At 55.6% G+C, this 19,187-nt stretch overlaps 6 protein-coding genes across 6 annotated transcripts; 2 read left to right on the forward strand and 4 right to left on the reverse strand.

Moving 5' to 3' along the window:
- Positions 1-1,295: 1,295 nt before the first annotated feature.
- B0T15DRAFT_24985 (phosphatidylinositol-3-/phosphoinositide 5-phosphatase) lies at positions 1,296-5,817 on the forward strand. The gene is made up of 5 exons (XM_062863158.1): positions 1,296-2,040; positions 2,097-3,395; positions 3,446-3,981; positions 4,033-4,252; positions 4,304-5,817. The coding sequence occupies exons 1-5, from the start codon at positions 1,397-1,399 to the stop codon at positions 5,613-5,615; spliced, it is 4,011 nt and encodes a 1,336-aa protein (XP_062725895.1). The 5' UTR covers positions 1,296-1,396; the 3' UTR covers positions 5,616-5,817.
- Positions 5,818-6,686: 869 nt separating this feature from the next.
- On the forward strand, positions 6,687-8,021 carry B0T15DRAFT_25023 (uncharacterized protein). Its single transcript, XM_062863162.1, has one exon. It carries the CDS (start codon positions 6,861-6,863, stop codon positions 7,905-7,907), a length of 1,047 nt encoding a protein of 348 aa, XP_062725896.1. The 5' UTR covers positions 6,687-6,860; the 3' UTR covers positions 7,908-8,021.
- A 1,580-nt stretch (positions 8,022-9,601) lies between these two features.
- On the reverse strand, positions 9,602-10,768 carry B0T15DRAFT_506820 (14-3-3 domain-containing protein; the record flags this gene model as incomplete). Its single annotated transcript, XM_062867609.1, has 5 exons — positions 9,602-9,952; positions 10,022-10,109; positions 10,188-10,541; positions 10,610-10,617; positions 10,757-10,768. 5 exons carry the CDS (start codon positions 10,766-10,768, stop codon positions 9,602-9,604), a joined length of 813 nt encoding a protein of 270 aa, XP_062725897.1.
- Positions 10,769-12,522: 1,754 nt separating this feature from the next.
- On the reverse strand, positions 12,523-14,210 carry B0T15DRAFT_517459 (Alpha/Beta hydrolase protein). The gene has a single exon (XM_062868313.1). It carries the CDS (start codon positions 14,047-14,049, stop codon positions 12,727-12,729), a length of 1,323 nt encoding a protein of 440 aa, XP_062725898.1. The 5' UTR covers positions 14,050-14,210; the 3' UTR covers positions 12,523-12,726.
- Positions 14,211-14,694: 484 nt separating this feature from the next.
- Positions 14,695-15,627, reverse strand: B0T15DRAFT_25189 (uncharacterized protein). The gene is made up of 2 exons (XM_062863191.1): positions 15,014-15,627; positions 14,695-14,947 (listed from the first exon to the last, which is right to left on the reverse strand). The coding sequence occupies exons 1-2, from the start codon at positions 15,382-15,384 to the stop codon at positions 14,803-14,805; spliced, it is 516 nt and encodes a 171-aa protein (XP_062725899.1). The 5' UTR covers positions 15,385-15,627; the 3' UTR covers positions 14,695-14,802.
- Positions 15,628-17,296: 1,669 nt separating this feature from the next.
- On the reverse strand, positions 17,297-18,844 carry B0T15DRAFT_481599 (GLUT4 regulating protein TUG-domain-containing protein; the record flags this gene model as incomplete). Its single annotated transcript, XM_062866038.1, has 2 exons — positions 17,297-18,650; positions 18,708-18,844. 2 exons carry the CDS (start codon positions 18,842-18,844, stop codon positions 17,297-17,299), a joined length of 1,491 nt encoding a protein of 496 aa, XP_062725900.1.
- Positions 18,845-19,187: the final 343 nt, after the last annotated feature.

Here is a 19,187-nt window from a genome sequence, read left to right on the forward strand (position 1 = left end):
GGGCTGACAAGGCTGCGAACGTGTTCTGCACAGGTCCTTGTTCACAAAGCCGATTCCTTTCAGACAATTAACGTAATGGTGCCCAGCGTAAGATACAGCGAGTAGCTCAGCGATCCAGAGATGGCGGTATTGCTCGGCACTGGGCAGGATGGGAGGAATGTATGTATGGCCCGGGCCTGCGAAAGTTGGACGTTAGAGACAAGAACCGTAAAAAAGCGGTTGCGCGGGTGACGACCCACTTGAGCGCGTCGAAGTTGGCGGCTCGGCCAGGAATCGTCTGGACTCCGGAGTGGTACCTAAGTAGCTATTACATAAGCAGACCCATGCATTTAGCCAACTTTCTCGGGCCCTAGCAGTTTTTCACTTTTCCTCTTTTTTCCACAAGGCTGATGATGATTGAATCAACAACATGATAGGAAGAGGATGATTTCTCCGTATACGGAGAGCATGATCTCACCATAATGATGAATCTGAAGCCAGTAGCGAGCAGATTATGATATTTCCGCAGATTTTCCTATCTCTTCTTTTTTCTTGCTCTTATTCCTCAAAGTCTCTTTACTCCTCTCTTGCATACGTCTCTCACATATTATCTAACTCAAGATAATTACAAGTCATGCTTTTGGTACCCAAATACAACTATGATGCGTTTTCGAGCGTGAGCTCTTTGCTACGCACCTCTAAGCATGGTCTTTCGCTTGGTTCTCCGAATCTGGGATCAGTTTGGCAGAGAATCTCTTCTGTGTGCTGGACTACCTTACCCTAGGTTGTTATATCACATATACTACTGGCAGTCATTCGTGCGGATGCACTTGACGATTTGAAACTCTAGCTTTCTTTGGTGATCGTGGTTGAAATCGTATATACACTTTATCTGAAGCCGGCGGGCTATGTTGATTTGAACCTAATAAGGCACCTTCCAGTTTCTCAGCCTTGCTTTGTCCAACGCCGTCACTGGCGTATGGCCCGGGAAATCTGGAGAAATTGCGCGGGTTTCAAATTGGACTGCAGTCACTGGAGTCGCGGCAGGAGCAGCCCTGTATATGGTACGTACTGTGTACGGATCCGTACCAAGAGGTCCCAACCCCCGGCTCCTGGGCGAAGCCAAGGTGCACCTGAAAAGCCCGGAGCCGGGCAGGCACGTCAGGCTGCCGGACTCCCGCCTTGTAAGCCTTCAGTTTCGGCTCTATTTCTGACCCGGATTTGACGTTTAAGTTCACAAGTTGACTTTCATTCTTTGCGGACTGTCACCGAGCAACAAAAGGATTATTCGCAAACCTCGTACAGCAACACCGTGGTCAAACTTCTAAACCCGCAATGATCTCTGCATCTGACATTGCTACCCGACTCCAAACCTGCGCCGTTTGCCCTTATCCCCGCATCAACCTGGCACTGTGCCATGGATTACAACCACAGCAATGCGTCGTCAACATTGTGGCCTGGACAGCCACCATATCCTGAGAAGTCCAGCCAGATCCTTATTCGCGAATACCCCCACCGAGCCATTGCGATTACCTCCAACTCCCACGCGCTCATCCTCCGGCACAGCACAACAACGGGCGAAGTCATAGCCAATGGCTCACTTGCCGCTGTATCGTCTGCGCGCCAGCGCTCAGCCTCCTCGGACAATGCCGCATGCAAGTGCATGGTTGAGTTTTCGCCGACGTCTGACGGGCTACTCGACGACTACCGCCCGCTCACGCCGCGGCCTATCTACGGGACACTCGGGCTCATATCGATCGGGAACGACGTGTTTTTGTGTGTTATCACCCAGGCGTCGCGCGTCGCAAACCTTCGGCCTGGCGAGACGGTAGAAAAGATAGAGGCGGTACAGTTTTTCTGTCTCAACTCGGCCGAGTACGATGACGTCGTTGCCCTCGATCCCTACGATCTCGACCCGGACACCACGTCAGCATACGGACAGGGTCTTGGACGGAGGGATGTGCCGGTCGAACACCCTTGCCAGGAATTACAGAAGCTCCTTGGCAACGGGACGTTTTACTATAGCACCGATTTCGATGTAACAAACCGCATGCAGGACAGGTAAGATGAGGGCGCGGGATTATCCTCCATGACAGGGGGTCGCTGACACAGGCTAGGTCAGCGGATGCTACGACATTCGATATAGATAACTTTGACGAATCTTTCTTGTGGAACTCGTACATGATCCGCCCGCTTGTCTTGTTCCGGTCTCGACTTCAGAAGCAGGAGCGAGAGGCGCTGGATGCATCGAGGATATTGACCTCTGCCATCCGAGGGTTCTGCAGGAGCTGGGCGATACCACAGACCTCGGCACCGCTGAGTTCTGGCAAGACTGGCCTGCCGTCGTACTTGACTGTCATATCTCGCTTGTCGTGCAGGAGAGCTGGAACAAGGTTCAACTCACGCGGCATTGACGACGACGGGAACGTGGCCAACTTCGTTGAGACCGAGACGACGTATTGGAGCCCGTCAGGAGTCGTCTTCTCTTACGCGCAAGTACGAGGTTCGGTGCCCGTCTTCTGGGAGCAAGCTGCTGGTCTTCTGCCGAACCAACAGAAGATTACGATCACGCGCTCGGCCGAGGGAACGCAGCCAGCATTCGACAAGCACTTCTCCGAATTAGAACAAGCATATGGCGCGGTGCATGTCGTTAATCTGCTCAGCGCCACAAAACCTGGGGAGTATGAGCTCACGAACCTTTATCGGCTAGGAATTCAAAACTGCCCCCTCAGCCTTGCAGAGGGGAAGCAGTCTAGGGACCATGCGTTACTAAGGGCGACCGAGTATGACTTCCACGCAGAGACAAAAGGGCCACAGGGTTATGTGGCAGCCAACGAGATCCGCCGATATATCGAACATTCGGCGGATGGATTTGCGTACTACCTCGCCCAGGAATCAGACGATATGGGACCGTCAAATGGCGGTGCCAATGGCCACAAGCAGCGCCGCTATGTCGTGGTTCTCCAGCAAGAGGGTGTTTTCAGAACCAACTGCCTTGACTGTCTAGACAGAACGAACTTGATCCAGACAATCATTTCGCAAATGGCCTTTGAATCTTTCCTTGGCCATAGAGGAGAACATGCCTTATCTGACTTCTGGTCCAGGCATGCCAGCCTATGGGCTGACAATGGCGACTCTCTGTCCAAGATTTATGCTGGCACGGGCGCCCTCAAATCGTCCTTCACGCGCACCGGCAAAATGTCACTGGCAGGAGCTATCGCCGACGTGCGGAAGTCGGCTACCAGGTTATACTACAATAACTTCGCTGACAAAGCACGCCAACTCACAATCGATACCCTCCTCGGAAGGCTAGTCGGCCAAGCACCTGTCATTCTCTTTGACCCCATCAGCGACTATGTCGCCGGGGAGCTTCAACGGCGCAGCAGCGAGTTCTCCACGAATGAAAAGATCCACATGTATGTACTGGTTCAAACGTTCGAGAAGAACATGCTCTAACATTCATCAGCCTGGTGGGGACATTCAATCTCAATGGGAGGACCGACGGCATCAATGAAGACCTAACTGCCTGGCTTTGGCCTTCCGAGTTAGGTGCTATCCAACCAGAAATCATCGCCATTGGGTTCCAAGAGATAGTCGAACTCAACCCGCAGCATATTATGAACAGCGACCCCACAAGGAAACAGCTGTGGGAACAGGCGATCAAGAGGACGCTGGATCAGCACTACAGCAGAGACGGGGACGAGAAGTATGTACTCCTGCGGAGCGGGCAACTCGTTGGTGCCGCGTTGTGCATCTTCGTGAAGGCTTCGGTGCTTCATAACATCAAGAATGTGGAGGGCAGCGTCAAGAAGACAGGGCTCTCTGGCATGGCTGGCAACAAGGGCGCGGTTGCAATACGGCTTGACTACGCAAATACTCCTATCTGCTTTGTGACGGCTCACCTAGCGGCCGGATTCGCCAACTATGAAGAGAGAAACAGAGACTATGCCACCATCGACCAAGGCCTCCGATTCCAGAGAAACAGGGGGATTGGTGACCATGGTAAGATGCCCTATGCTCACGGCAATCGGCAACTCGCTCACATTTATTTAGACTCGGTTATCTGGTTCGGCGACTTCAATTATCGGATCGGCCTCGGTTTGGAGGCTGCCAAAGAGCTCGTGAAGAGGCGAGACCTGGAACGACTATTCGAAAACGACCAGTTGAACCTCCAGATGATGGCGGGGCTTGCCTTCCGGTTCTATTCGGAGGCCCGGATCAGCTTTATGCCAACATACAAGTATGACGTTGGCACCGACGAATACGATAGCTCGTGAGCTACCTGCCCAAACCTCTGAGTGAGGCATGCTAACAATGAACCCAGTGAGAAAGCTCGCATCCCCGCCTGGACAGATCGTATCCTTCGAAAGGGGTCCAACCTTCGCCAGCTGGCCTACAACTCGGCGCCTCTTCGCTTCTCGGATCACAGGCCAGTCTACGCCGTCTTCGAATGTACTGTCAACATCGTGAACGAGAGGCTCCGGGATAAGATCGGCCGAGAAATCTACGAGCGGCGCAAGGTGGATGTTGGCGAAGACACGGCCAATCTGGCTGGCCACGAATCCGAGGATGAGGATCTGATAGGCTACGACGCCATCGAACCTGGGCTCCCGCCGGCCAGCTCCGATCGCCGGAAATGGTGGCTGGAGAACGGGAAAATGGCTCGATCCTCCATCAGCCCTCCCAAACCTGACAATCCGGCATCTCAGACCATTCTAAACCCTAAGCGGCCAACTAACCCCCATGTCCCCACCGACGAGCCGGATTGGGTCAGTGTTCCAAGATCTGAGTCCCGACTCTCCTCGTTTTCCAGTATGTCGACATCGCCATATGAACATGTAAACCACTCGACATTGCTCTCGTCTTCCGCATCGAGCTCGACGCCTAGGAAGCTTCCTCCTCCCTTTGACCCTTCCGCTCTCCCCACCAAGGTTGGAAGGCTACACATCAACGAAGTCACGAAGAGCTCGCAGACAGACGGCGCGCCTCCTCCGCCGCCACCACGGAGACAGACTAGCATGGGTCCTAGTCCTGCGGTCAGTTCTTCGGCGGTTTCGATTCAGCAGAAGCGAAAGCCGGTCAACAACACGACTCCCAATCCTCCTATTGGATCGAAGCCAGCTGGATCTCAAGCACAAGCGGCGAAACACAAGTTCCCACCCCCGGTGGCCAAGAAACCGGCACATCTCGCGGCCACTGTCTCCCCGGAGACTAAACTGTCTGCAAGCGTCGCGTCAGAGGCATCGACACTGCATGGTTCAGAGATGCTGTTACCGGGCCTTCCTCGTCGTGCTACATCGAGCGTGAACAGCTCTTTTTCCGGCTTGAACCGCAGCCTCTCTGCATCGCTAGCTAAGCAAGGTGGTATAGGGGATGATACCCCGCCGCCACAGCCTCCTCGGCGGGTTAACAGCAGCACGAGCATTCCCATTCAGAAGCGGATGGCAGCCTCCGGGGGGGTACCGCTTGTGGGCCTAGCAGGGCCGGAGGGACGAAGAGCACAGCTACCGGGGCCGAAGCCTGCCAATCCAGTTGCTGTGCGGCCAACACAGAACCAGGAGCATCCGGTTGACCTGTTGGGCGACGATGAGGGGATGGAATTAGGCGGATGGGAGGCTCTGAAGCCATCCTCTTAGGAAGAGGATGACGTTTCCCGTTTGGTTGATTGAAATGGCTGTCGCAAAAAGCGTTTGGCGGAGAGGCACGGGGTTTGGTACAATACTAGGTAGGTTTCATGGCTAGAACAGCATGTTTCTAAAAGAGCGATTTGCATAGCGGCGTAGGAGTTCGTGGTTCATGGGCAAAGAAGGCAGTATTAAAGCGGCTGGATAAGCTGGCAAAGGAGCGGGAGATCAATCGGTTCGCCGAGCGGATGGGTCATGGAACTCGGTGCTGTGGTCGATTCGGTCGTGGCGGCTGCTATGTGCACTTGTGATGATTGTCCCATTCGATTGACGTGTTGCGAATCCTGACTTGGTACGTACAATCTACATTACCCCTGAATACCGAGGTTCCGGGTTGTTGTAAACAAACTTCTGGATGCATCAGCCCATTACGTCATTATACCCAAGTCCACAGCAAACCCAGCACCGTACAGCATGTAGTATAACGTTATTTTCCTTTGTTCCATCGTTCATAAGCCACAGCACTCCAGGACTGGAGGTCATCTTGACCGCACGCCCCACATATGCACAGTCGGTCAACCTGCTGCAGCAGAGCCGACGCTAGTCCGGGAACAGATCGGAACAAGCCGAGAGCGGTCACCCGGGCTTAACGCCAAGCTGCAGTTGCCAGTGCCCTGCCGAGAGCCGCGGAACGCTAAAACAGACCCCAGATCCATGGCGTCGTGCTCGCGTGGTCAAGCACTTTTCACACACTGGAAAGCCGCGAAGACACGTCCGACATTGAGCACGAGCACGAGCACGCGCACACGAGCACGGCAGCCGACTCTGTATGCTACTCCCTGCCGAGCGTGGCTCTCTCTCTCACTGCGCGGGCCGTACCTCCTGGTTCGAGGGCATGGTTCGCATTGACGCTGCCGCTTTCCGGTGACACAACGCAGTGTTCTCGGAGTGTGAAACAGGAATCAGGATACAGGCAGGAGTTCGCTAGTCCGGCTCCCGTTATCTCCATTCATTACGCCGGGTGGGCTACTATTGGTGCCAAGCAGATTCTAAAGTTCATTTCTTCATTGTGGGACAGGAAAGATTGCCCGAACTCAGAGCCACCGGTTCAGTCTCACCGTCTCTTCGGGTCTCTGGGTGAGCTGCCAGTGCAGTTGAAGACTTGTCCGAAGCGAAGAGAAGTCAATCCGGGAGACCACACGCCCCTGCGCCGCGCCTGTCGACTTCTCGAATCTCGCCCAAAAAAACACAGAAGACATGGACCAATTCGGGAATGCCTCGCCCACGAGCGTTCCTACGCCTCAGAGCCCGCCGGCGCCAATGGCCTTGTCCGAGTTCATGGCCCAGACAGCTCCGTTCTCGGATACCACGAACGCCTCCGATACATCACCGTTGCCCCCTGGCGTTTCGAAACCCGAGGGGGCGGAAGAGCTGAGCCGTGCTTCCGAACAAGACAAACCTGAAAGCCAGACGACTCCGGAGGAACAGCAACAGCCTCCCGCGCTGCAGGCGCCGTCTTGCAGCCCAGACAGCAGCCCACCGCCAATTGACTGGCTAGCTACGCGACAGCAGCTCCTCCCCCGAAGGAACCAGGGCAAGAAGGCCGATTGGATTCGCGGATGGAGCCAAGCCGTCAGCATGCACGGCGAAGAAACCTACTGCGCCTGCTCTGAGACTGTCGAGAGCAGCCGAGGCCGGAAGGGGAAAACCAGCGACCTTGCAGGCAACGTGCGGGCCATGCTCCAGAGAGCGGGGAGTCCGTCGAACAACAAGCCAGCCACGCCATTCGAGCCGGGACTCTGCCGCAACTGCAGCCGACCAGCCTCGCCCCCCCCGAGCACAGGGACCAGCCTGGCGGGGGAGAAGTACGGCCTGGCCGGGGGTCGGCGCTTCAGCAAGCGAGTGAGCGAGCTCTTGATGCGCGTGCGGTCGCCGCGGCCGGCTACTTGGCGGAGCAAGTCCGAGCATCACAAGCGGGGAGACTCGGGGGGCGCCAGCGCGAAGATGGCCTGGCTCCCCGATCCAGAGTGCCAGCCACGATGGGCTACGACGGGCCACGGGCAGAAGCGCTTCCTGGTCCGGCCGCCGAGCCAGCCGGTCCCCGCGCCGGCTTCGGCGCCGGCGCACAAGGCGCGGAGCATGGATATCTTCCCGGGCCATGCCAGGCGCAGAAGCAATCTCTATGCCCCGTCGTCCGAGACCAGCGACTCGGACGCACCGCGGCCGGGGCTGTCGCGGAGTATGTCGCGCTTACAGAGGGCGGCGGCGCTGCTGCAGAGGGCGACGAGCCGGCCGAAGGACTAGGGAGCTGCGCTGGTGAAGTCGGTCAGGAAGTTGCTCGGAGCTCCGGCTCGCTCCCCAGGCCGTGGTCCGAGTCCGCCCCGGCGGGGGTTATGTTGACCTACTGGGGAGTGGAAGTTATACGTGGCTGTTGGCGGGTGATCGCTCGAAATTGAGCGCGTTACAAGGCCTGGTGCACCCGTCGATACATTCGCCACTAGCCGGGCCCATTGAGCTTTCCCACAGCCGCATCATGGAGCTGGAGTACCTGGTTCACAGGCAAGCACCAAAGACAATTACCAGTCTCGATCTGGTGCATACAAATTATACAGGGACCATCCCCTGGATGTTGCTGGTCCGTCGTCGCAGCCGTCAGTCGCAATCATCAGTCACAGGGCACATACCGCGGGGAATCTGCGTTGCAGTATCCGCGCTGAATCATTCAGATATAAACAACCAGGGGGCCAACAGAGAAGCACGGCACGCCTCATCTGAGGCCAGGAAGTCCAGAAGAGCCGTGAGGCCAGCAAGGGTGGCCGTTGAGTGACGATAGCTGATAGCTGATAGCTGTTCGGTCTAGGTAACCACAGACAAGGAATGTCCTCCCTTTCTGCATGTAAAGGGGAGCTTGGCAAATCAGCGAGGAACAGGGTCAATGTTTGAAATGGCTTCGGGTGTATAACTAACTACACTATTGGTTATGACGAAAAGAGAACAGCCGTAATAGTATTGTTTAATCAAGGGAGATGTGGCCAATTTGTGTGCCATGCTCCTCTCCTGTGTGCAAAATGGCTCTGGACACCTCCGGTTCGAGGTGCAAGTTCCAAACTCGTACATATAGCTGCCTATATACCCTGCTTGGCGGCCGACAGGGCGATACAGCCTCGCGTGCAACAGTGTGTGTCACAAGGTAGGTACAGTACATGGCCTAAGGAGAGTATGAGGGCTCTTCCAACTGATAGCTGTTTTAGCAAAGCTGAATGGTGCACACCTAGGAGATCTGTCAATGGGCGCCCTTTTTGTTGCCCACCTAATAAGATACCTAAAGTTCCGCAGCTTTTCCAGCTTTCCCACCATGGCCCAGGAAGTTATTATCGAGCTCAGTCAGATGGAAGACGCTGTGTGTAATCACCACAAAACAAAACATCCAAGTGACCTGGGGCACGAAGAGGAATCTCGTGGGGTTCCCAGAACATGAGCAGGCCCTCGATAGGAATCACGAACGGCACAGTGAGAGGCCCCGAAGACACATGGGAGGAGCAGGCTGATAGCTTAGCCTGGGTTTTAGCTGTGTGTATTGCCCTCGGCCTGGAAAGGACGACAGGTGGGTTTGTGGATTTGGGTTTCAGCGCTCCTCTCATACCAAGTCGGGGGACTATAGTCATACCGAGGGGAAGGAAGCAGAGCAAAAGAGGAAAGTCGAGATAAATAAAACAGGAAATCACCATGCCCTGTCAGTTCCCCCCTAACATCAACCAACTCCCTTGCGCAGTCCTACTACCCTTTGCCTTGGCCAATGTGCGGCTGCAGTATGTCTGCCTGCCAGCCAAGTTCACAGACAGCAAACGACCCATTTCCCCGGTTGATAGCACGGGCCCCTTAGCGGAGTCACAGAGACTTCCATGGGTAGAAATCACCGTTGGGCTCTGGCCCCACAATACAAGAGAGCGCGCGCGAGATACAGAAAAAAATCCGCGGAGATCGCAACAGAACGCGCCTTACTGTTGCTCGGGCGCAGGTTCCTCGGGCTTGGCATCGGTCTTCTCCTCGGCAGGCTTCTCCTCCTTCGGCGCCTCGGCCGCAGCGGCCTCGGGCTCGCCGTTGTCGGACGAGGTCCAAAGCGTAAGGTTGTCCCGCAGGAGCTGCATGATAAGCGTGCTGTCGCGGTACGACTCCTCCGAGAGCGAGTCGAGCTCGGCAATGGCATCATCGAACGCCTGCTTGGCCAGGTGGCAGGCGCGGTCTGGGGAGTTGAGGATCTCGTAGTAGAAGACCGAGAAGTTCAGGGCCAGACCCAGGCGGATCGGGTGCGTCGGAGTCAACTCAGTCTGGGCGACATCCGTGGCGCTCTGCGAGGATTCACATATACTCATCAGCTGCTGTGCGGCACATAGCTGATGGGAGTCGGCAACTCTTACCTTGTACGCCTCGTGGGCAGCAGTAGCAGCAACCTTGCGCTTCTCGCCAGAGGCAAACTCAGCGAGGTAACGGTGGTAGTCGCCCTTCCTGTAAGCCGAGGAGGTGAGTAAATGGTTCTATGGAAGCGCCCCAGACAGCGCGGTCATAGAAGACGGAGAGACGTACATCTTGTGGTAGAAGACCTTGGATTCGCCCGTAGCAGCATGGGGAATCAGGGCCTCGTCGAGGACCTCAAGGACATCCTGGCAGACCTTCTCCAGCTCACTCTCGATCTTGTGGCGGTACTCGCGGATGGTCGCGACGTGCTTATCGGAGCCCTTGGACTCCTCCTTCTGCTCGATCGAGGAAATGATGCGCCAGCTGGCACGGCGAGTGCCAACAACGTTCTTGTACGCGACCGAGAGCAGGTTACGCTCGTCAACAGTGAGCTCACCGCCGAGCTTGGCAACCTCCTTCATGTAGGTGACCATCTCATCGTAACGCTCAGCCTGCTCGCACAGGCGGGCAAGGAAGGTCTTGCTACAGTTTGCCAAAGTCGGTTAGTTCGCGGGGAGCAAGCGACCACAGCCGAGAACACAGAGACACACCTTTCACGCTGTATCCCAAAGCAAGCGGTTAGCAGCTCGAATCCAGAACAGAATGGAAGGGGGTAGGGCTGCGCCCGACGCTGTCGCAGGTATGCGAACCATGTCGCCAGGGGAGGGGAAGATTGGGGTTTGGCGAAATGTCCGTACCTCGTTTGCCATTTCGATGATGGGTTGTAGGTGAAATCTGGAGAGAAAGGAATAGGTGGATGCGAGACTGTAGAAGGAGGAGTAGTAACAAGTCGCGAAGGAAGTCGGTTACTGAAAGGGTATTTGTTTTTGTTGTTTTGCAGGAAGTTTAGGTTCAGGTGGGTGCAGGTGTTGAGCAAAGGGACTTAGCAGAGGGTCCATGGCTCCCCCTCACCACCAGTGCCATGGGGCCCCTGTTTTTCTCAGCGACGTCGAATGACACAACGGCTCTGCGCGCTAACACGTGACTTCAACACCATCTTATTTCCCAGCGAAATGGGAGTCCCACCTTAACAGGACGCTCGCCAGTTACCATCTCGAGAAGTGGATGCTGTCATTTTACCGCAACTCCATGTTAATCATTGGGGATGCCAGGCTGTATCTACTCCCTTGCCATACTAGCATACTGTGTACATCCCTCAGGTACTTATTTAATGCTCAACTTCTGTCCGCAGACTCCTCAACCCTCAGAGAGCAGCAGGAGGCATATGCACTTGTCTAAGTGGTGTCTTGCAATAAACATTACAAACGGCTATCTTCTTGGACAGCCACAAGCTGCGCCCGGGAGTGCAGCGTCTTAAGTGCATCCGTCCCCAACCAATCCATCGAGGTCATGGACATTTGCCTGCCTTGCTGCTCGCGCCATTTGTCGCCAGACAACCCAAAGGGCAGAGGAGCTGATGAGGGGTACCTAAGATAGGTAGTTAGTCTGCACGTCATACCAGCGTCAACGGACACGACATCCTCATAAATGTCTCCTTGAGTTGGGCAGAGCCCGCCCCTCCATCCTGTCGGTACCGTTGGCGCACTCCAGTATCACATCACTAGATCTCTTATCTCTGCCCCGTGCAACCTCGCGGCACACATGTCTCGTGCCAGGCTTCTGGCCAACCCCTCAACCCAGATCCTTTCGTATGGCCGTACAACCTTGCCTTATCATTAGAGATATTGGTGGTCACACGCCTTCTAGTGTAGGGTGTTTATGAAGCCCCTTTTCCCTTGGCCATGAGTTGTGTTTGCCTGAACGAACAATGATGAGCTTTGGAGCGATCACAAGCAGAAGCCCCACCAAATGTTTTGAGTGGGGTGGTCTCTTGAGGAAGGTGGGGCACAGAGAACAGCTCACCATGGAAGCGGCTAGAATGCCGCGAGGCTCAGCCAGCAGCTGCATTGCCCCCTGTAACACAGCACAGCGTCAGAAGTTAACAGTCGGTTGCCGACCGGCATTCGTTAAGGTTACACACTAGACAACGCTGAAGAAGTTTGCGAGTCGCCAAAATCCGTTTGTTTCTTCATGAAAGCTCATGCCACTACTTGGCCTTTCCCCGTGGTTGCTTCCAGGTTCTCATCTTGTCGCTCAGTGGAAAGAGTCCGGGCCACCGCATTGACCCATTTACTCTCCGGTTAGCCCGGTCATCTCCCGGTTCCCGCTCACGGCGACTCCTCCAATCGGCGGCACGGATGGATTCCGGGCGGTGATGAGAGGAGTCACGCGCCTCGAAATTCGCGGACCCCCGAACTCTTAGAGATGTGCGACCTCAAAGAGGCGAGAAAGGGATATGCGAATAAATGGAATAACGATATTCGTAATCCGTACTCGCACATCCAACCAGCTAAAATGGGCGCAGGTCGTACGGAGTAGACAACTAGACGTGTGGACAACGAAAACGAACTGAGGGTAAAAGGCTGCAGGAGTCGCCGATGATCCAAGGCTTTCTCAACGGATACATATACCTATGTAACTAAGATGTGTTTGCCGAGCCCTGATTGATCATTGATGCAACCTGGTCCGTAAAAATCGCTACAACGACCCAAGATCCCGATGCCCAAACGCCGACGCCAGGTATGCTGCTATGCCGCCATATATCATACTAGTACTGCACATACAGTGATTGACTACCTCCAAGAATGTCAAAGTGCCAAGAGAACCCTCATAGATCCCGTATCTCGGGAACGCCGGAGTTCTCTCCGGATGTCAGATTATGCTTCTCCCTTCCCCAGTCTGCTGGGTCACCTCCGGGAAGGCAGAGTCCCAGTCTCCAAAAGTAGTCCCGATGTGCAAACAGCAGTTGCCATACTCTAAGCCTGGCAGGAAACCACCCGCGCCTCGAGACGGATGTTTCAACCTCTTCCTGGATCTTCAACCGCCCAAGCACACCCAGCACCCGGCTCAGCCAATCTGACGTCTCGGCTCCTCCCATGCACTCCGGGTCATTGTCCCCGCGGCACAACCTCAAATCCTCCGGTCGGGGCGGCAGGTCCGACTTCCCGATGTGAATCTCGCCGGCATGTGAGGCATATCCCCATTCGCTCAAGGGCAGCAGCGGCACCGGGTCCCCGACATGCGTAACCCGGCGATAAGGTACATCCTCACCGTCGCTACCCGCCAGCCCGAATGCCCGATCAATGTACTCGGCCAACTTGTCATTCCCTACCTTCGGCTCGCCGAATGTCGTAACCGCCACATCCCTCCAGCCCAACCCCATCCTCATCTCCAGTGCAGCCAGCGCAGCCACCGCCCCTCCAAGACTGTGTCCGACCAAGTGCACCCGGTAGTCCGGGTACTTCTCCCTCGCGGCGTGGAGAGCGGGGAGGACCACCTCCCTCGCGTTCTTCCACGACGCCATGAAGCCCATGTGCACCGTGCAGTTCTCGCACTTTCCGCCACCACCTCCTCCTCCGTCTTCGGGTGGAGCAGGGTAAGGGACGTACTCCTGCGGCACGGTGCTCAGGTCGACGATCGTGTTGGTGATGCTGTATGTGCCGCGGAACGCCACCACGATCTCCCTCTGCCCTTCCTCCCCAGGAAGCCCATGGTCGTTGTCACTGTTGTTTACTCCTCCATCGTCGTCGTCGTCGTCGACGTTGTCCGTGTCCCCCGTTCCCGTCCCCGAGTCAATGGCGATGTACCCGCAGCTGTCGCTCAGCAGGACGCCCGTGTTCCAGGTACGGACGAGGCGCAGGGCTGGGAAGTCCTTACAGCGGGACACGCATGAAAAGGGCGGCGAGATGCCTGTCGTGCCGATGCAGTATGTTATGTCGACGAGGCGGGCGGTGCGTTCGAGCGTCGCGAACAAACGGGTTGATACCCCGCCTGGCCTAGGCTGGGGATGGCCATCATGACTGATACGGTGTTGTTGGGGGTGCCGCTGGTCGAAGGGAGAAGGTTGTGGTGATACCTGGGGGAGGGAATCGACCTGTGCTGAGAGTCTAGGGAGGAGGGATACCAGAAAGAGGTTCTTTAAGGAGCGCATGCTTCGGAAGGTCTACGGAGAATGATTGAAGGCAGAAGTTGAGAAGGGCAAGTGTAGAATATGCGAATGATACGGATACCGAAACCAACTTTTTTGGGGAACCATGGCCGTTGTATTGTACCGCGTGACCAACTTCAATTGCCCCATGCAGTAAGACACCGAGACATTGAGCTTTCTTAGAATTCAAAGTTGCTGCTCATATCGAGCTTAATCCGACTTGATCTGATTGTTCCACATGTCTTCATTCTGGAAGGTATAACACCATGAAATCTCAAAAAGAGACGGCTGGATTTTGATGACGGCAGTTGTTGTGACCTGTCGATGACGAAAGGAAACAGCATTGCTGCAAGAGGTGCCCGGCAAGTCTTGGCGCTAAAAGATGACAGGGATTAGCGCCAATGGTGACTCGCTCCGTACCAGAGGCAGACGGGACATCCCCAACTCATCGCGTTTGGTTCCGAGTCTTTCGCAATGCAAGTTTCACTGCTTCCAGGTTCCCGAACTTTTTCAACTAGCAACTGATTGCTCATGCCGCTAGTGATATTGTGGCTTAAGATCTCGCTGTCTATTCTAGATCCATTTCCTTATCCTCTTGGGCGTCTGGAACCCTGTATCGGGCCCACCTGTGACAGAATCACGCATGAAGCCTCTTCTGCTGAAGCGTCGCATGCCACCTCGCTTGCCGCACCAGCGGTCCCACGGCTTCCCTTAACCACGATTCCCCGTCAGGTTTCCGTCGATCCAAAGATCCGCTCATTTCGGCGTCGGCTGAAGGCTGGTGAAGTTGGCAGCCATGCTCTTCTGCATTGACGAGCAGGCATTGCCCGCGCCAACCGTGCTGTTCACCGCACTCTTGCTGCAGACGAGATGAGGCGTCACCGAGCCGGCCGCTTCGAATCTGTTGATCGCCGTCAGCATTGACTGCGCATGCAGGCAGAGGCATCAGCAGGATTCTGTCACTCACTGGCTGTTCTCCGGGCAGGCCTTCTCGATCATGGTAAGCCGCTCGTCCTCCCAGATGAACTGGACGACGGTGTTGTCGCAGGCATATCTGGGTGCAAGCCCCTCCGAGCCAACGTTGACCGAGGTGGCGTTGAAGTGGCACTTGGTATTGATACTGGTGCTGTTATCGGCATAGTCGAAGTTGATAACCCGGCTGCTGTTGTTGCCGGCGGAGGGCGTCCAGATATAGAAGTTCTGGACCACGAAGGCCTCGGGCAGGATGCAGCCGTCGCTCTCGAGCATTGCCTTGGACATGGCCAACGGAATTTTGTAGGTCGGCGAGGCTGCTGACAGATGGGCTACAGCCGCGAGAGCGAAGACAGATCGCAGCATCTTGATCACCGTCAAAGTGGGACTGACCTTGGCGCCTCAGTGATTGACGATGGAAGTGTTTGAACGAATGCAAGCCGAGATATTTCTAGATCGCCGGCTGAAGAACGAATGGCTGGCAGCTTAAACAATCGAGGCCCGGCAAAGAGAGTGAGGTGTTACACTGCGGTTGAAGATTCAAGCTTTCAGCCGAGTTCGACCGAATATGGACCGTTCGGTGCTCCTTGTCAGGCTTCCACAAACACACCCATGACGTACAACAGCACAGTATTCCGTACCTGCAGGCCCGTTTGTACTCGTGTCCTCCAGCCAACCCCGAGATGCCGTATTTCGATCTGGATGCGACCGTCCGGACGAGGACCGCCAACAGCCTTGCCTAATGTGACACCCAGATCCTCAGCTGAACTGCTGGAGTCTACAGAAGACGACGAGCTGCCTCTTGATAAGTCCCGTCTTAACTGACACTACGTGACGGCTTTTAGCAATTCACACAGTAGAAGCCTCTAATTGGCTGTTGCCCTCCCTGGGTTTGTTTCAAGCAAACGTGAGGTGGGCCAGCAGATCATCCCGTTCCTGATCGCCCGTCCGCCACCATCCCGGCGACTGGCGGGTAAATCCGAAGTCGCAACTCCCGAACGCCCAACGTTTACTTAGGGGCACCCACGCACGCCGTATCGCAGACCATACCACCGGAGGATCCGGCCATGTCACGACTGCTTCGGAGCAACCTGAGTAGTCAGATTGTGATATCTTGAACGACGAGCAGAGAGTCCAGAATCTTAGGATCCCGGATTCTTCCAGCTCCGCCACGATCTGCCTTACATGGTCCAACGCTGCGCAACTCCTGAGAACGATGAAAGTATCTGGCCATCCACCAGCGGGTTCTTGAAAAGCGGACTACGAACACTGGATCCTTCACAGCGACTAACATGACAGATGCTGGTGGCGCAACAAGCTCCCGGCGGCAAAGATCGTGCTTACGGATAAGCAGAGGCAGAAAAACTCGGACCCGACTCTCGATGTTGTGGTGCAGAAAGAACGGGGCCGAAGGAGGCAAAGCTCACTAGAATGACAGCCATTCGTTCGCTCAGTTCGGCCGGCTCTCGGTCAAGATTGTGACGAAGTGAGGGCTTGCAAACGCCCCGTGTAACTGATGGGAGGCCCGGTTCCGGTAGGACAGACATCCAAGATTCGGTTGCACGTCGTGTTCGGCCTCCTGCATCAGGCTTGTCACCGCCATACCGTGTCGAGGTGAAGTAGGCGGATATCGTTGAGGGCCGGAGGGGAAAGGGGAAAGCAACCGGATGGCGTGGCCGAGGAGGGCTTCGGGCATGGACGTCCCATCGGCCATGAGTTCCCGTCAGCCTCGACCAAGCACATGGCAGTAGGATGCCTCTCTGTTTCTGGGGCAGCTGAAGCCTGTTGGAAGTCGGCAGTCGTTGACGTGGCCACAGTCAGTGCAACTGCTGTGATGTGGTCACTCCGAAGCGTAGGACGTATCGTCCAAAGCCGAAAGAAGGATACTGGGGGCCAAAGGTACTCCCCATCCTAGGCTGCGTAATGTATGTACAACACTGATGGTGGGAGTAGCATTCCTGTGCGGGTAGCAGATACCCTGGATGCTCCCCACGGGACACATCAGCTTACACCGTACCAGGAAGGCAGCTGTCACTTGCAATTGCCCGCCGGGCGACTTGTTGGTAGGGGAATGATAACTCTCCCTAAAGCAGTCACAAATAGCACATCTAGACGTCTCTTTCTCCATCCTACCGTAACGCTTCAATGAAACACGGCTCTACTTCCTGAACGCCCTACAATGCGAATAACCCATCCAATGCCAAAAGCAAAACATCACTGCCATGCCGAGTGTACCGGATAACCTGGCCGCGAATTGCTAGTCTTCGAAAGCCGGCATTTACTTCTTCCCCAACCCCAAGAACTTGCTCAGCTTCTTCTTAACAGCGTCCGAGTCCAGACCAGCGCCGCTCCTGCTCCTCTCCTGCTTAACCGGCTGAGTCGACGGTCCTGCGGCAGCGCCCTCCCTCTCCTCATCCGGACCGCTCTGCGGAATGTCCGGTACGACAACCTCCTGCGCCCTGCTTGCCACACTGCCTTTCAAGAATGCCTCCTTACGTGTAGCAGCTGGCACCGAGTCTTCCCAGAGCAAGTGCAACATCTCCCGCCCTTTGAGGCGATATCCAGCAATCAGCCTTTTCTCGTTCTCCTGGATAACGGTCTTGGGGCCGGGAAGGATGAGCTTGAACGGTTGGTTGGGATGGGCCATGACGCCACGAATGGCCTGGTAGAGGAAGGCTCCGGTCTCATCGGGGCCCACGGTCCACACAGCTGAGGTCTGGTCTGGGAATCGGACCTTGACCTCAACTTTAGTGATCCTGGCTAGCCTGGCTGCTTCCTCGGCTGCCTCGGCCGCCAGTTCCTCGTCTGATTTCAATCGAGTGTTTTGCGCTCGCTGAAGCAGCTGCTGTTGGCGGAGCTGCGCGTGTGCGATCGTTGGTTCGTAGACCGAGTCGTCCTCGTGAATGCGGGCGGCGGCCGGAGTCGATGAAGCGGGGGCTGAGAAGACACCAGTCGGTTGGAGGGGATCCGCTGATGCTGCGGTCTCTGCTGCCGGTTCATCTACTTGCATCGGTTCGCTGTCTCTTGTGGGTTCCACTGCCGCACCTGGTGCTGCTGCCTCGGCGCTCGCTTGCGGGACGGCCTCACGGGCTGACGTTTCCTCGATGGGTACATCACCTGCTTTCGGCTCCTCAGCAACTGCAGCATCCTTGGCATCTCCCCTTTCCCCAGGTTTCGCCTGTTCTGGTTCCACGTTGTTGAGATATTGAGAGATTTCTTGCATGGCGTCGTACAGCGTCCGCTCGCTGACCTTGAAGGTAATTCTGAGCACGATGCTGCCGGATGTGATGCCACATTGCGACAACGTCTTCTGGAGGTCCTCTAGAGCCGAATATTCCCTGCCCATTATGTTCACGACAGGAGCGTCGTAGTACAGCTGGCCACTGTTAGTGCCCAGAGCCACGCTCCTTCCTGTGATATTGAGGCCATTCTCTGTGCTCTCAAACTGCCGCAGCACCTTCCACAACGACATGTCACTGGGAAGCTTCTTGGTGTAACGCTGGCCATTGACGTCAAGGGCGATAGACACTACTGAGGCGCTCTTCGACTTCTGCACGAGTTCTAGCTTGGCACCGGGGCCGAGTCCTGATGTCCGGTACGGACTGGACAGGTCGACAAGCTTTTGTTTGTATCTGTGCCCGTTAGTTGGATCGTGCCACAAAGGGTGATAGATATGGTTTGCTACATACTTGAGCTCATACTTGTCGCTCTTCAGGTTCAGCTTCTTACATGCCTCATCCAGAACGTCGACCAGATACGTCCCTGGTGTGACCTTGATCTTGGCCCGCCTGAAATCGGTCGAGACGACCTCAACATGCGCGGCCATTTTTGAGACACTTTTAACGGTAGTCAAAACCGCCTTAGGGAGATCGACACTTCTGCTCCGGCGAGCCGAGCTAGGGCTCTCCAAGCAAGACCGCAAACTAGGGCGAGCTGTCCTAAGCCGACGGAAACCAAGGAGATACTCCTAGTCACTTGATACGGCGAGTATATGTATGGCAGGTAGGTATGCTTAGCGTGTGAGTTGAAGTTGGGGAGCTGATATGATCACCCTCGTTCAGCCACAGACCGAGGTCGGGTACTAGAAACTTGAAGTAGAAACTGGAGAGCCGGTCTGGGAAATGCTCGGGTGTGTGTATTAAGTTGAGTCTTGGATAGCCGAGGAGCTC

This window comes from Chaetomium strumarium, assembly GCF_033439665.1.
Source record: "Chaetomium strumarium strain CBS 333.67 chromosome Unknown B0T15scaffold_1, whole genome shotgun sequence".
Taxonomy (NCBI): domain Eukaryota; kingdom Fungi; phylum Ascomycota; class Sordariomycetes; order Sordariales; family Chaetomiaceae; genus Chaetomium; species Chaetomium strumarium.